Source organism: Helianthus annuus, chromosome 5 (genome assembly GCF_002127325.2).
Source record: "Helianthus annuus cultivar XRQ/B chromosome 5, HanXRQr2.0-SUNRISE, whole genome shotgun sequence".
NCBI classification, from domain to species: Eukaryota; Viridiplantae; Streptophyta; class Magnoliopsida; order Asterales; family Asteraceae; genus Helianthus; species Helianthus annuus.
Window position 1 is genome coordinate 74,643,740 of NC_035437.2, and position 14,641 is coordinate 74,658,380.

Here is a 14,641-nt window from a genome sequence, read left to right on the forward strand (position 1 = left end):
AAAATATGTATATTTTGGAGATATTATATTTTAGACAAATGAATTAAAATATATTTTATTAAGTGAGACTTAATAATATATTCTTGAAATTATAAAAACGCACATGTATTAAAACCCCCATCATTGGGAAGTCTATAATTATTAAATAATTAAGAAGTTCAAATACGAAATAGTTTCCTAACTATTTCCCAAAGACATTAAACATTAAGCCAAGGCACGACCGTCCGCCTAATAGAAGTTAGTACGTGTAGGTCGTCACGCAGCAGGTTGATTGAGATTTACTATTTCGAGACGCGCTTCAGTGAGTTCATGTCCCCCTTTTCTCTTAACTGTTTTCAGCTTTTATACTTCGGGGGTGAAATACATGTTACTATGATTACGAATACTCACTACAACAAAAATGGCTTTTTAGGACCTTTTATGTGGGACGCTTGTAAAAAAGGGTCCTAAAAAACTATTTAATAGGACAAATGAACTTTTGGGGTCCTTTTATAATATACTATACTAAATTGGTGTCCTAAAAAACTATTTAATAGGATGGATGATTTTTTAGGGTCCTATTATCATATAATTTAATAGGACACTTAAAATGTAGATCCTAATAAAGTACTTTATAAGACATTTAATTATTAGTGTCCCATTATGTGGTATTGTATTAGGACACTTGATCACTGGGGTCCTATTATAACATAACTTAATAGGACAAGTTGTAGTTAAGTCATAAATGTTCAGTGTTATAGGACCCTTTCTGGTCGAAGTCATATTACAACTTAACTTAATAGGACAGTTAACACTTGGGTCTTATAACTTTAAACTTTGTAGGACGCTTAATCATTGTGGTGTTATTATAATACACCGTAATAGGACACTTGCTATTTGAGTCATAAAACTAATGTTTTATAGGACGCTTATTCACTAGAGTTTTATTATAATATAATTTCAAAAGACACTTGACACTTGGGTCTTTTAAATTTAACCTTTATAGGACGCTTAATCATTGTGGTGTTATTATAATACACTATAATAGGACACCTGATATTTGAGTCATAAAACATCAGTTTTATAGGACGCTTATTCGCTAGAGTTCTATTATAACATAACTTAATATGACACTTGACACTAGGGTCTTATAACTTTTACCGCTATAGGACGCTTAATCATTATGGTGTTATTATAATACACCGTAATAGGATATTTGATATATGAGTCGTAAAACATAAGTTTTATAGGACGTTTATTCGCTAGAGTTTTATAATAACAGTAGGTTATTGACCCGTGATTACACGAGATGGTAGTAAACAAACAATAATTTTGAAACTAAAGTTTCATCATTCATCCTGCTACATTCATTTCCACCCTAGGTTGTGGTTTTCTATGGTTGAAAGTGCGACACAAACTCAATCAAATTTTGTTTGAATGGCCAACTCAAACTTTCATTCATAAATTAAAACCGAGCAAGGTGTTGGGGTATACACCATCTAAACCCCACGGTTACACCATTACATTAAAGTACATAAGAATTTTTGTCTAGCCCAAACATGACAAGTCAAAACTACTCCATCTATTCCAAGTGAGTTCCAACCCCAAGTACTTTATGATAGAACATCCAAGGCAAGATCTGATCTAACCCAGCAGATGTACTAGTTATGAACATATCTGTTCACATAGACATAACTATTAAAAAACAAGCAATAGCGATGAAAAAATAATTATTATCAGCGATGCAGAAAAAAAAATCAAATACAAGTATTGAATATGCGATGAAAGAAATCATATTACTAAATAACTAATTGAAATCATGAAGCAGCTTCAAATAGATCTTCATCTCCGTCAAAAACTAAGGTATTTTTGTCAACAACGGTCCCATTTAAACCCCTTCTAACCAATTCAATATTCATATTTTCATCAAGTTGAGGACCCGTAGATGTGTCACTCTGCAAATGTGTTTCGACATTCTCAAGACATGTTTGTTCATTCATGTCATAAGAATCTCTAGGCGTTGTCTTGATCACAACTTTCCATCCTTTGTCAACACGATCTGCAACATAAAATACTTGTTGTGCTTGACAAGCTAGTATAAAAGGGTCGTTATGAGGGTTCAAACCTTCAAAATTGAGTAGAGTAAACCCATTCTCATCTTGCTTTTTCCTTGAACCATTCGAGATCCAATCACAATGGAACAAAACTACTTTCCTGTCAACAGCATATTCCAACTCAATGATATCATTCAAAACCCCATAGTATGTTACATCTCCCATGACAGGATTGTTATCTTTAGCACTTGAGAAGCTATTAGTCATGGCCTCAAGCATAACTCCACTATTTTGTGTTTTCCTATTCTGTTCCAGATCTTTTGTGTGAAATCGGAAACCATTTATGATAAATCCCTTATATTTTTTCACAAACTCAGCTGGGCCACTTGCCAAGTTTCTTAGATCTTCTGTGATTCTATGATCCCCTCTGGTATGCAGCTCCTCAACCTGAATTAAGGCAAGATGTGTGAAATTTTACGTTATACATTTAGCGATTAGAAGCTTGAAAACGTTATATCATTAAAATTGAATTTTTAAAGTAATACATCTATGTCTATTCCGTACATGATCTTGAAACCACGACTCAAAAGTCTCACTATGCAAACGCTGAATCTCACGCTCACGTAATTTCCGATTTTCATGACGAACATTCGTCAGATGTTCTCTGCAACGTCAAAAGATGATAATGATGATAACAACAAAAACAATTTTAAATATAATATAATAAACGGAACTCACAACTTCTAAATAAGAACTTACATTCGAAATTCATCAACTTCACTACAATTGAATAACACATATGAATGTGCTTTAGCCAAAATGTCAAGGTCAAGTATCTCTACCACTGTAGCACCAATCGGCCGACCCGACATAGAAAAGATAGGCAAAATATCCTCGAAACCACCGTCATCATAATTCCGGCTTGTCTTATTATGTATGGTCTCGACATCACTTGATATGTACAATGAACAAAATGACAAACATTCTTCAGCTAAATATCCTTCTGCAATGGAACCCTCGGGTTTACTCCTATTTTTGAGGTAAGATTTTAATGTAGATAAATACCTGAGTGATAAAAAAAATATTAAGATCAGATTCAATATTATCTTTAAAAAAAGTATTTACTAAAATATAAACGCACACCTCTCGATTGGATACATCCAACGGTAATGAACTGTCCCTCCTAATTTGGCCTCTGAAGCAAGATGAACCGAAAGATGAACCATGACATCAAAGAATGATGGTGGAAAAATCCTTTCTAAATCACAAAGGATTTTTCCAATCTCATTTTCCATTTGAACCAGATCATTTGGATTAAGAACTTTTGAGCATAACTGTTTGTAGTAACGACATAGCTTCATCACAGGATAACGCACGTGCTTAGGTAACACATTTCGCAAAGCAATGGGAAGCAACTGTTGCATCAAAATATGGCTATCGTGACTTTTAAGGCCAAACAGTTTTGGAGGTTTTAACTCTACGCATCTTGATATATTAGCTGCATAACCATCTGGAACTTTAACCTTTTTAAGAACACGACAAAATATATCTTTCTCTTTTTTATCCATTGAGAAACAAGCAGGTGGCAAATACACTTTGTTGTTATTCTGAACTTTAGGATGAAGTTCAGGTCTAATACCCATTTCTTGCAAATCAAGGCGTGCTTTTAAATGATCCTTGGTCTTTCCATCTAGATTCATTAATGTTCCAACAACACTGTCACAAACATTCTTCTCAATATGCATTACATCTAGATTATGGCGTAGCAAGTTAGTTTTCCAGTATGGTAACTCAAAAAAAATACTTCTCTTCTTCCAGTTAAATGGTAGATCAGGGTTGGTCTTCACAAGTTTTCCAAATTTAATTTCAAAACCATTTAGCTCATCAAGTACTTCTGATCCTGTTAAGCCACGTGGTTGCCTCTCCGTTTCTTTTGTGCCATCAAAAGACTTCTTATCTTTTCGAAAAGCATGATCACCTGGAAGATATCGACGATGTCCCATGAAACAATATTTGTTGCCATGAGTTAAGCGTTGTGATTTTGTATGTTTATGGCAGCAAGGGCATGAAAGTTTTCCTTTTGTGCTCCATCCGGATAAATTCGCATAAGCGGGAAAGTCACTTATCGTCCATAACAAAGAAGCACGCATCTTAAAGTTACTCTTTGTCGATGCATCATAAGTCTCTACTCCATTAATATCCCATAACTCCTGTAGCTCAGCCACTAACGGTTCCATATAAACATCTATATTGTTCCCAGGAGCTGATGGGCCAGGTATAAGTAAAGATAAAAAGAAATAAGGTTGTTTCATGCACATCCAAGGAGGTAGATTATATGGCATCAAAACAACAGGCCATGTACTATGAGAAACACTCATTGTTCTAAAAGGGTTAAACCCATCACTCGCTAAACCAAGCCTGACATTACGAGACTCGCTGGCAAAATCAGGATAATTAAAATCAAATGTTTTCCAAGCTGGGGAATCAGCAGGATGTCTTAAGTAACCATCTTTCGTGCGACTCTCTTCATGCCATCTCATGGAGGCAGCAGTTTTAGATGACATAAACAACCTTTGCAGCCGTGGTATGAGCGGAAAATGACGTAAAACCTTTGCTCCAATCTTCTTATCCGTAACAGGTATGGTTAACTCATCATCAGGATCATTTTCATTTGCTTTATACCTTGACGTATGACATATATCACATTCTGTTTTCTTACTGTTTTCTTTCCAGTACAGCATACAATCATTAGGACATGCATCAATTTTATCATAACTAAGTCCTAATTCTCTTATTATCTTCCTTAGGTCATACAATGACTTCGGTATGGAAGCATAAGGGAAGGCTTCCCTCAATGTATCAAGCATCATGCTGAAACCCTTGTCATTACATTTCCCAATACACTTACTATGAAATAGTCTAATGATAAAAGAAAGAACCGAAAACTTCTTACACCCAGGATATAGTTCTTTCTTTGCATCTTCTAACGCTTTATAAAACTTTTTCGCATTTGTGTTTGGCATACTTTGACTTTCATTTTGTGTCCCTATTTCATTTTCATGTTTGTTCTCACCAAACCCGTTGAATGCATCATGCACCAACCCTTGCATGTCATCTTCAGCATCCAACATAAGAGTTTCACATGATTCGGAAATAAAAGGTGCAATTCTGTAGCCTTTAATAAACCCGACACATTGGAGATGCGTTCTAGCCTCCTCCCGATCAACCCATATTTGATTACTGCAATCAATGCATGGACATGATATTTGACCATTTTTACCCTCGGTAGAAAAGATAAAATCAAGAAATTTGTCAAGACCGTTTTCATATTCAGTAGTAGCTCTTGGTAAAGACATCCAACTCGTATCCATCTTAAAACTGGATTAAACAAACAATTAGTTATTTCATAAGTCATATATACATGCACCCAATTCATAAGTAACTAAAGAATGTATTTGGTGGCCTCAAGTAAACTAAAAATTTATTTAACACAACTATAACACTTGAATTAGCAATTAAGCAAACTGCCTTTTAATTTATAACACTTAAAGTACTAATTAACCAAACTATCAGAGAAGATGAATCAAAACTAACCAAATTTTAGATTGCCCTCTACATTTGCCTATTGATCTTCTTAATCTCTTGAGTAGACCTGGCAAACGGGCCGGGTCGGGTCGGGTCATGGGTCAAAACGAGTTCGGGTCAAAATGGGTCAACTAAAAAAAAGGCTAGTTTTGGTTTGGGTCGAAACGGGTCCGGGTCCGTATCGTCAACTTAATACAAAAATAGCACTGCAAGTTAGGAAAATAAATTAAATTACTAAATATTAAATTATATTATATTAGTTTTTCCGTTCCCCCGTTTCCGTATCGTCAACGTACCCCGGTTCCGTACCCGTTCCAATGCTACATAGTCGGTAACAAGTGGGTAAAATCGTCCCCGTATCCCAGTCCTAGTCCTGTACACCGGTCCCGTACCCGTTCCGGTGCTATATAGTCGGTAACCAGTGGATAAAATCTGTCGATGTTTAGTGAAGTGGCCATAGATGATCCGTTGGTAACAGTAATTTATCGGTGATATTTGAGTGAAGTCTTTACCTATAGCTGAATTTCTCACAAGTGTTTGCACTGACAGAGTATCGAGGAATGTTACAAATATTGATGAGTTGAAACTTCACTAATCTGTAGTGAATTTCTCAATTTGTGGTGTGATGAACACATTACTACTTTAGACTAGGCAACATAAAGAATCTAGTTATGTGAGTCTACAGTCTTAAATACTAACTGTGGTCAAGAATTGGGGTAGCATGCCACCGTCCCTCCATCTGGTGCTTTGCAGCAGGTAATAATGGACAACTAACAAATCACAGCTATCTAGTTTTATATAATTCAAAATGCAACTGTTTTGCCTATCTGAATGCATTTACCTCATCCTAAAAAACACATTTCTCTAACTTTATGACTAAATTAATTTGTGATAAACTTTTACCTAACGAATTCGAGTCAAGACCGGTCTGTGTCAGAACCTATTGCGCCCACAAGATCCACTTTAAGGCCATCCGTAGTCATAAACTCCTTTGTGGGGCGTTATGCGACACGTGTCGTGCCACGTCACACAGGGGCTTTATGGGGCGTTATATCACTAGAGCCCGTAGTCATAAAGCCCCTACCCATCATAATTTTCGTTTTTATTAATTAATTATAAACACCCATGTTTTTTTGTGATTGGTCTAATTTTGAAAAGCATCTCCAAAACGCCGTGATAATAATGGCGCCTCCCCCAAATTTCTGAAACATGGCGCCCCTCGTTTTGGTGTTCGGGGCGCTATGGGGGCTTTATGAAGGAAAAGGGCGGTATATGGAGCCCCATTACACATGCTCTAAGCCTTTCACTCTTCCACCAATATACAAATTCATACCAAAGCTTGTGATCTCAAACCAAAAAGAAGAACTAATAAGACATTCCAAGCAAATAACAAAACTTCTAAGTCACGATCTACTGAAGTTAAGAACTCTTATAATCAAAATAGTTTTGCAAGTAATAACAAAAATCAACTACAAAGTAAGACTAAGTTCAAATTTATAATACCTAAATACCATATCTCATAATCATATAGCAACTTTCAAGAATTTAGACACAATAATCAACAAATCAAACAACAATTTTAGCAAATTGAGTGAAAAAAGTTATAGAAAAAACACCTGAGAGTGAGAGAATTCAAGGGCAGGTGGGCGGTGGCTGCAGGAGTTGGACGAACGGGGGAGGTCTCGATGACGAAGGGGCTGTTGATTTTGGAGTAATGGTGTGGTTTTGGTTTTGTTTCTTCGATGGACAGGGAAACCAAGGAAAGGAACCAATGAATTGAACATGAATACAAAAAGTCAAAAGCCCTAATGCATTTATTTAGGTTTTTTTTTTTTTAAAAGTGCAAACATGGAATGTTTGTTTATTTATGTAAGTATATATAATCTTTTTATTTTTTAAAACTTTTGTTTAAAGTCCTTTTTTTAATTTTTTAAAAAGGTTGGATATTTATGTTATTACACAATTAGTCCGTGCAAAGTGAATTGACAAAAATGCACTCATCTGCAAGGCACATGACCAGATTTAACTGAAACATCTAACTGGGTTAGGGCTAAAGGACATAACGTGCAAGATTTTAAAACATTAAGTACAAGACTCGTCAATTTGAAAGATAAAGGACACCGTCTAAAATTCACTATAAAGATAAAGGACAAAATTTGAAATTCACTCTAAAAGAATCGAAAAGGTGTGATTGGCAATGGTTAGACACTTGGTAAAGTGGTAAACAATATAAAAAAAGAAAAAATATGTGATTGGTTGAGATTGGAATGGACCCCACCCCACACTACCCCCTCTCTCTTTCCCTTCCCTTCTCACCGATCGGCGTTTAGTTACCGAGCGACAACGAAACCGAGCGGCAAAGGGTGTTGGCGGCAAACCCCCTTTCCGCATTCGTTTCCCGCACTACACCGTATACCCTTATGACTTATTAGGACTTATCAACTTAGGGTGTTAGGAGTGGTTAAACACTTGAGAGTGGCAAACTAAAAAATCGACCAATCAGAGTGCGCCACGTCAATGAGTGAAAAGTGTTTAAACTTTGGTGAAAAGTGTTGGCAATGGTATAGACATCTGGTGAAGTGGTAAACTTTTTAAATAAAAAAAAAGAAAAAGCTGTGATTGGTTGAGATTGGAATGGATCCCACCCCACACCCCCTCTCCTTCTCCTTCCTCCCTTCCCCGCGTAGGTTATGCCTCACCGAATCTGTGCCCATTTCGTCAAGCACCCATGCGGCAAAGGTGTTGGCATTGGTTGTCGTGGGTTTGCCGATCGGTGCCGGGTGGGTTTGCCGCCCCCACTCCGGACATCCTTATAACTTATCCAAAATGAGTTTTCAAAAAAAAAATGTTTCGATTAACTTATGTGGTGTGAAAAGTCAATAAGGCCCTTGGGTATACTTTAACCTAACTTAACTCCACCTAAGTGACACATCAACTTTTTTTCTCAATTTCCCTCTTCAACTCCCCTCTTGCCTTTAATCACAGTGGGTGGTTTAACCCAAACCATTTAAAAAAATAGTGAATTTCAAATTTTGCAATTAAATATAAAAGAGTTGTATACGTTTCGATATAAATTTTATTGAATATAGAGTTGTATTTAAAAAATATTTTCGTATCATAAATTATACCAAGTACTGGTAACGTATCAATACCATGCCACTACTAGTGATGTACCAATAGCGTATCGTTAACGTATCAAACTAACTGGCTCCAACCGAACAACATTGTTACTAGTGCCGTATTCATTTATTAGTGTTTTTGGTTTCAATACGAATCAATTTAGTTATTTTTTGACAACTTTCATTACCGTTACCCGACTGGTTTATGCATATACCGAATTTCATTCGCACTACACAAGAGAATTTTATAGTACAAAGAAAAGAGTAATGTTAATACTATTTATGAGTATTATGATGTGATTTTAGTAGATATTTAATAAATAGGAAAAATATTATTCATGAGTATTTTTTTTGAAAAGACATTCATGAGTATTATGATATGATTTTAGTAGATATTTATTTGACTCTACCAGTGACTGACTGAGATCACGTGAGTCTATTCAAGGAAAACACCATATTTGCGATATTGAGTAAAAAAATTAGAAACTCCCTCCATTTTCATTCTTTTAATTCCCGTCTTAATAGGATCTCAAACTTGCACTCAATTTCGTTTAACCCTTGTGGAAAAGCTCAAGGAAAATCAAAAGCATCAAACACTGAATAATCTTCTTCGGCTAAGGTATTTTTCAGTTTTAACAGTCTATTTCATCACCTCCATTCTATAGTTTGATTTATGTATTGTGTGTATTAACTGAAGAGAATAGTATAACCCTAGGCTTTCAAGCTTTAGTATAACCCTAGGTTTTCATTCTTTGAATTCCCTTCTTAAGTCAATTTATATGAACCATCATGTTAATTACAGAATACAATAGTATAACCCCTAAGTTTTCAAGCTTTAGTTGAGTCTGCGATTGATGAAGATTCATTTAATGAAAAGGTTGAGCATTTATCCAATGACCATCTTAGACTATGGGTTATGGGGTGGGGGTTGGGGCGTGGGTTGGCTGAAAACGCCCAAGTCACCGCTCCGGGTGGGCTTCTGTTTGGGCGTGGCCCCTTGGGCGGGAGTTTCAGTCCGGGCGTTGGGCATGCCTAGCGGTCCTACGTGGCCAGCTCTTATTCGCTTGTTGGATAGGTCATAGCGGGCCATGTTTAAATTTTAAAATCATAAACTCCTTTGTGTAGATAATTTTTTTTCTTTTATTTTCCATTTTTTAACAACATGCTTCCCAGTTAATGGTGCAGATACCCACTCTGCATTAGTTTGTATAGAAGCAACAGAACCCTTATTTGACAACCCTTATTTGACACTGAATGTCCCCCTTTAGTGATATCTACAACCACAGGTGTACTTTTTACCTCAGATGACCCGTTCATCTTCAATCACCATTTCAGAATCAACTTTCGGTAATACAAATAACTTCCAAAACGTGATCGGTAATACAACCACAGGTGTACTTTTTACCTCAGATGTCCCCCTTTTTACCTCAAAAGACATCAACCAACAGCTTAACCGCTGCAAGCTGGACCGGTTCTCACCAACAGCATACAGCAACTATAGTACATTTCAAAAAACTTCAGTAATATGCATGCAAACATGAAACCAGACACTCACAAATATCCAAAAGGATAACTCTTTAACACAAATAAAGAAAGAAATCCAGACTGCAGAACATAAAAAACTACATACGCAAAGAGTACAACGGAAAAAGGTTTAACCTTAGAAATACGCATATGAGTTCAAGAATTCATCCAGCTCATCAGAAAAAGGAACATCGCTTTTAATTCATGCAGTCTTCAACGATTTACTTCACTTTTCACTCCTGTAAAACAAAGTTCGATTATCAAGACCTCATGAATATAACTTATAAGCTACAGCCTACTATATGTTTTGAAAAATGATAACAATACATATATAAAAAATACTCACGTCAGCATCAGATCGTTGTGGTGATGGGCTTCGAGAGTCAGACCTGCCACGGGGTGAAACACTTTTTGGAGTAGGCGACCGCTCCTTTTCATCACGAGCTACGGGACTTCTGCTTCTAGAAGGTGACCTGCGCGGAGACACGCTCTTCCGCGGGCTAGCACTGCCCCGAGCAGGAGGAGAAACACTCCTACACAGTTCAACAGAGTATCATGAAGCATTCATTCATACAGATACCAATGTGTATATGCAAGTGTGTGTGGGTGTACCTGTTAGGAGACGAACTTCTGCCCTTATCATCATCGTATCTCCCTCTTCTACGTTCTCTGCGATAATCAGGACTTCTGCTGCGACTTCTGCTTCTGTAACGATCCCTGTCCCTACCTCGATATCTCTCATCATATCGGTCCCGGCTTCTGCTACGGTCTCTCTGCCTATAAAGCGAACGAACTTTTTTCGACCCAACATCGAGCCCATATTTTCAGCTCGCTAAAATTATCGAATTGAGCCCAAGCCCACTCGGGCTCGGTTCGGCCCGGCTCGTTTACAACCCTAATACCCTAGTTCATATATAATTCATATATAATCCAATAGTATCGATACTTGTATTCTTAGGGTTGATTTACATTCTGATGGTTGCAAATAATATTAAAGAAACCCAAACACTAGGTGTTTGCAGTGATTTAGCAAATTCTATAGAATAAGCAGATCTATAACCGTAAATATTTTTATGAAAGCTAGTATTTACGTTGACTGTAAATATCTATGACTGTAAATATTTTTATGAAAGCTAGATATGTATTTTATTTTTAGTTTTTATTCTTTTATCTTTCTTTTTATAAATCTTTATTTCTTATTTATTTGGGCCTTTTATGAATTATTTAATGAGATTTTTCTTTTTTTGTGTACACCAGTAATGGAAGATAAAAGTATGCAAGGACAAAGCTCCAAAAGACAGATGAATCCTTATGAAAAGAGTAGAATGTCAAGGGTTCAAGAGAACCAAAAAAAATTACAAGCTTTGGGATTGAAAAATATTGCTAATTCTTTGACAAGTCTAGTAGAGAGTGACAAAACAAAGAAAAAGAAAAAGAAATCAATGGATACGAGCGAGAAAGATATAGATGTAGAGTATATGCCTGGTTCTGATGTTGATGTTGAGCAAGATTATCAAGAAGCTGCTACAAAAATCTCTAAAAAGGTACTAATATCAAATACTCATAATATAATTTCTTTCGGTTTCTTCTCTAACAATTCGACTTACAGAAACAACGTCGAACATACATTGCTCCGCAGTCCCTGAAAAGATATACTAATTTAGCACAGAAACGATTCATTGCTCCGACTGTCTCCCGTGTGCTAACTTCAGAATCTCATATGCAAAAGGGACAAGTAGTTGATACAAGAGGGAGATCAATTGTAGCTAAGAGAAAGTTATTAGCAGTTGACAACGATGATGACCACGGGGAGCGTGACATGAGATTTCATGGTACCTATGTTTGTTTTTCAAATATTTTATGTATGAAATTTAATTAATATTATGTCTAGATTCAATTAACTGTTTTTGATGCTTACTTTTTTTTGTAACTATAGATATCAATGAAGAACAAGATGATGTTGAATCTGATGATATTGAAGATATAGATATGAATGAAGATTATGAAGAACAAGATAGTTTTAAAGATGATGGAGATAAAGACACGGAAGATTTAGAAAAGGTGAATGATTTAGAAAATCAGAACGATGAAGTACTGGTTGAAGAAGAACGTGAAGTTCCAGAAAATGAAGATGAGCATGAAGTTTCACAACAAGAAATTGAAGCAGGTTTATTTGATATACTTGTTTGCTTCATTTTTTTTGTTAAATCATATATTTAGTATTTTTAATGTATACATGTACAATGTAAATCATTTTCACTTTTTGTAGTTCGGAATGTACGTAAAAGAGTGAGAGGACCAACGCGTATGCCAAAGGTTTGGGCCCAAGAAAAAGGGGATAGAATTCCTATTTTAGTTAATGCACACGGACAACCTATTAATGACAAAAGTAGTCAACTGACCCATTTCATGGGAACCCTCTCAAGGAGTGGAAAGTATTGTCCGATTTATAAACCATGGAATAAAGTTAAGGCCGCCAAAAAAGAAGCGTTGGTTGCACTCTTAAAGGTACATAATTAAAAATATGTATGTTAATGACTTAAGTATTTGTTTTCTCATGTAACCTGTTTCATTTTTAGACAAAATTTGATATTCCTGAAGTTGCTAAAGGCTGGATATTGCAATCATTTGGGCGGAAGGTGAAGAACTGGAGGGCAAGAATTAAGGAACTATACCATGATCCGTCTTTGTCACTGAAGGAACAAATAAGTTCTAGGCCAAAACAAGTGCAAAAAAAACAATGGAAGAAACTTGTGAAGTATTGGAATAAAGAAAAGTCTAAGGTATGAAATAGCCTACCACTTTAAATAACATTAGTTTATTTCCCATTCTGAAATTTCACTTGTCTACTGAAGCTCGTAAGTGAAAAAAACAAGGCGAATCGGGCAAAGAAGAAGATGTTTCAAGTAACGGGTAAAAAAAGTTATGCTCGAGTCCGCGAAGAGCTAAAGGTGATTGTATGAGATAGTGCAATTATTAATGTAGCATGTCGATATCCATTGTTAATACTTATTTTCTTTTTATTCAAACAGGCATCTAAGGGACAAGATCCAAGTCGATTGGAAATGTTTCGTGCATGTTTCTCCAAAGATGGAACTACCAAAAATTTGGAAGCTTCAAATGCAATTGTAAGTAATATGCTTATATATTCATACACATATTTTTTCTATGTGTTCTTGATGCTGTTAAAAATACATACCTTATTTTTGTGACTATGCCTAATATAGGCACAGATGCAACAACTTAGTTCTAATCTTCCCGAGGGCTCGATCGATAAGCCTGGACCAGATGATGTTTTTTCTAAAGTAATGGGTAATGATCGAAATGGTGATGCGGTTATGTATGGTCTGGGTGTTCGTGCTGCTGATGTTTGGGGTGTAATACCAAGTCGTTCAGCATGTCATAGAGAAAACATCCAATTGAAGTCTCAATGTGAAGAACTTACTAGTATTGTGGTCCAGTTACGAGCCCAAGTATCAGAGATGGAAGGGTCGAGGGGTGGTTCCAGTGTTCAACCTCTTGCATCACAACATTTCCCCAATGTAACCAATGGACATCAACGTTTACGGGTATTTTTCTATATAAATCTTTAAAAATCAATTTTCCTTAGTTTTTCTATAAAAATTTTAGCCTGCTAGTGTAAAACTTTATTAATTTTTTGTAAAATGATTTTTTGCACTATTATGACTAGAGTTTAATAAATATTTGTTGAAAACTAAAATCTAGGTCGGAGATGAAGTTTTCCTCAAAAGCATTCTAAACTCTACCGAGATTGTAGCAAGAGGAAGAATCCAGAGCTTGGACCCAAATGACCTAGTTGGTGGTACAGAGATTGGACCAGAATGGTGTGAGGTAAACGTTCAAGTACCAATAAAAAAAGATGAAAACTTGGTAAGACCATATGGTTTATTTTCTACAATTCAAGATTGTATTGGCGCATCCATCGCATGGCCGTATCCATTCATCTCGGTATGCATTTGTTAAATTTGTGATACAAATCATTTTAATATCATGGAACTTAATGCTTATACATGGATGGTTTATTTGTAGGTAGTCCATGAGGATTGAGGACGCATGATGACTCAAGATTTTATGCTTCTTATTTCATTTAATTGCTTTTAATTTCTTTGTTAAATGTTAAGACTTTATGTTAGATAATGTTATAATTTATTTATGGTTAGTGTTTTTGTTATGAACATGCTTTTTTGAAATATAATGAAGTTTTATTTCTTTCATTAGTTGATTTTATACAATAACTATTAGGATGTCATATGTTGATGGTCTGTTTATAAAATTGGTTTTATAATCTCATTTGTGATATTAGGACCATTTTCTTGATATTAAAGTAGCTATAACGTTACATCATAAGGGTCCTATAAA

The 14,641-nt window shown here is 35.7% G+C and overlaps 2 protein-coding genes and 1 long non-coding RNA gene across 5 annotated transcripts; 1 reads left to right on the forward strand and 2 right to left on the reverse strand.

Annotated features, from left to right (window-relative positions):
• Positions 1-1,692: 1,692 nt before the first annotated feature.
• Positions 1,693-7,389, reverse strand: LOC110940508. Its single transcript, XM_022182039.2, has 5 exons — positions 7,235-7,389; positions 3,177-5,411; positions 2,793-3,098; positions 2,598-2,697; positions 1,693-2,480 (listed from the first exon to the last, which is right to left on the reverse strand). Exons 2-5 carry the CDS (start codon positions 5,402-5,404, stop codon positions 1,797-1,799), a joined length of 3,318 nt encoding a protein of 1,105 aa, XP_022037731.1. The 5' UTR covers positions 5,405-5,411; positions 7,235-7,389; the 3' UTR covers positions 1,693-1,796.
• A 1,784-nt stretch (positions 7,390-9,173) lies between these two features.
• On the forward strand, positions 9,174-14,441 carry LOC110940506. 2 transcript variants are annotated; one of them, XM_022182038.2, is made up of 11 exons: positions 9,174-9,356; positions 11,519-11,805; positions 11,901-12,093; positions 12,198-12,428; positions 12,531-12,769; positions 12,841-13,044; positions 13,117-13,212; positions 13,294-13,389; positions 13,489-13,830; positions 13,988-14,230; positions 14,312-14,441. In XM_022182038.2, exons 2-11 carry the CDS (start codon positions 11,521-11,523, stop codon positions 14,327-14,329), a joined length of 1,947 nt encoding a protein of 648 aa, XP_022037730.1. In that variant the 5' UTR covers positions 9,174-9,356; positions 11,519-11,520; the 3' UTR covers positions 14,330-14,441. The 2 variants fall into 2 exon arrangements, with proteins under 2 accessions (XP_022037730.1, XP_022037728.1); XM_022182036.2 differs by having other exon boundaries at positions 9,175-9,356; positions 11,871-12,093.
• LOC110940507 lies at positions 10,164-11,040 on the reverse strand. 2 transcript variants are annotated; one of them, XR_002593267.2, is made up of 4 exons: positions 10,874-11,040; positions 10,608-10,794; positions 10,397-10,500; positions 10,164-10,232 (listed from the first exon to the last, which is right to left on the reverse strand). It is a non-coding gene; the product is annotated as an uncharacterized LOC110940507 (long non-coding RNA). The 2 variants fall into 2 exon arrangements; XR_004893234.1 differs by lacking the exon at positions 10,164-10,232 and having other exon boundaries at positions 10,328-10,500.
• Positions 14,442-14,641: the final 200 nt, after the last annotated feature.

Bases quoted from the DNA above. Each gene is read 5' to 3' on its own strand.
- LOC110940506 (XM_022182036.2), top strand. From the start codon at position 11,521: ATGGAAGATAAAAGTATGCAAGGACAAAGCTCCAAAAGACAGATGAAT. The intron at 11,806-11,870 runs GTACTAATATCA...TTCGACTTACAG, and splicing joins CTACAAAAATCTCTAAAAAG to AAACAACGTCGAACATACAT. The intron at 12,094-12,197 runs GTACCTATGTTT...TTGTAACTATAG, and splicing joins GCGTGACATGAGATTTCATG to ATATCAATGAAGAACAAGAT.
- LOC110940508 (XM_022182039.2), bottom strand. From the start codon at position 5,404: ATGGATACGAGTTGGATGTCTTTACCAAGAGCTACTACTGAATATGAA. The intron at 2,698-2,792 runs GTAAGTTCTTAT...TTGACGTTGCAG, and splicing joins GAAGTTGATGAATTTCGAAT to AGAACATCTGACGAATGTTC. The intron at 2,481-2,597 runs GTACGGAATAGA...GCCTTAATTCAG, and splicing joins AGTCGTGGTTTCAAGATCAT to GTTGAGGAGCTGCATACCAG.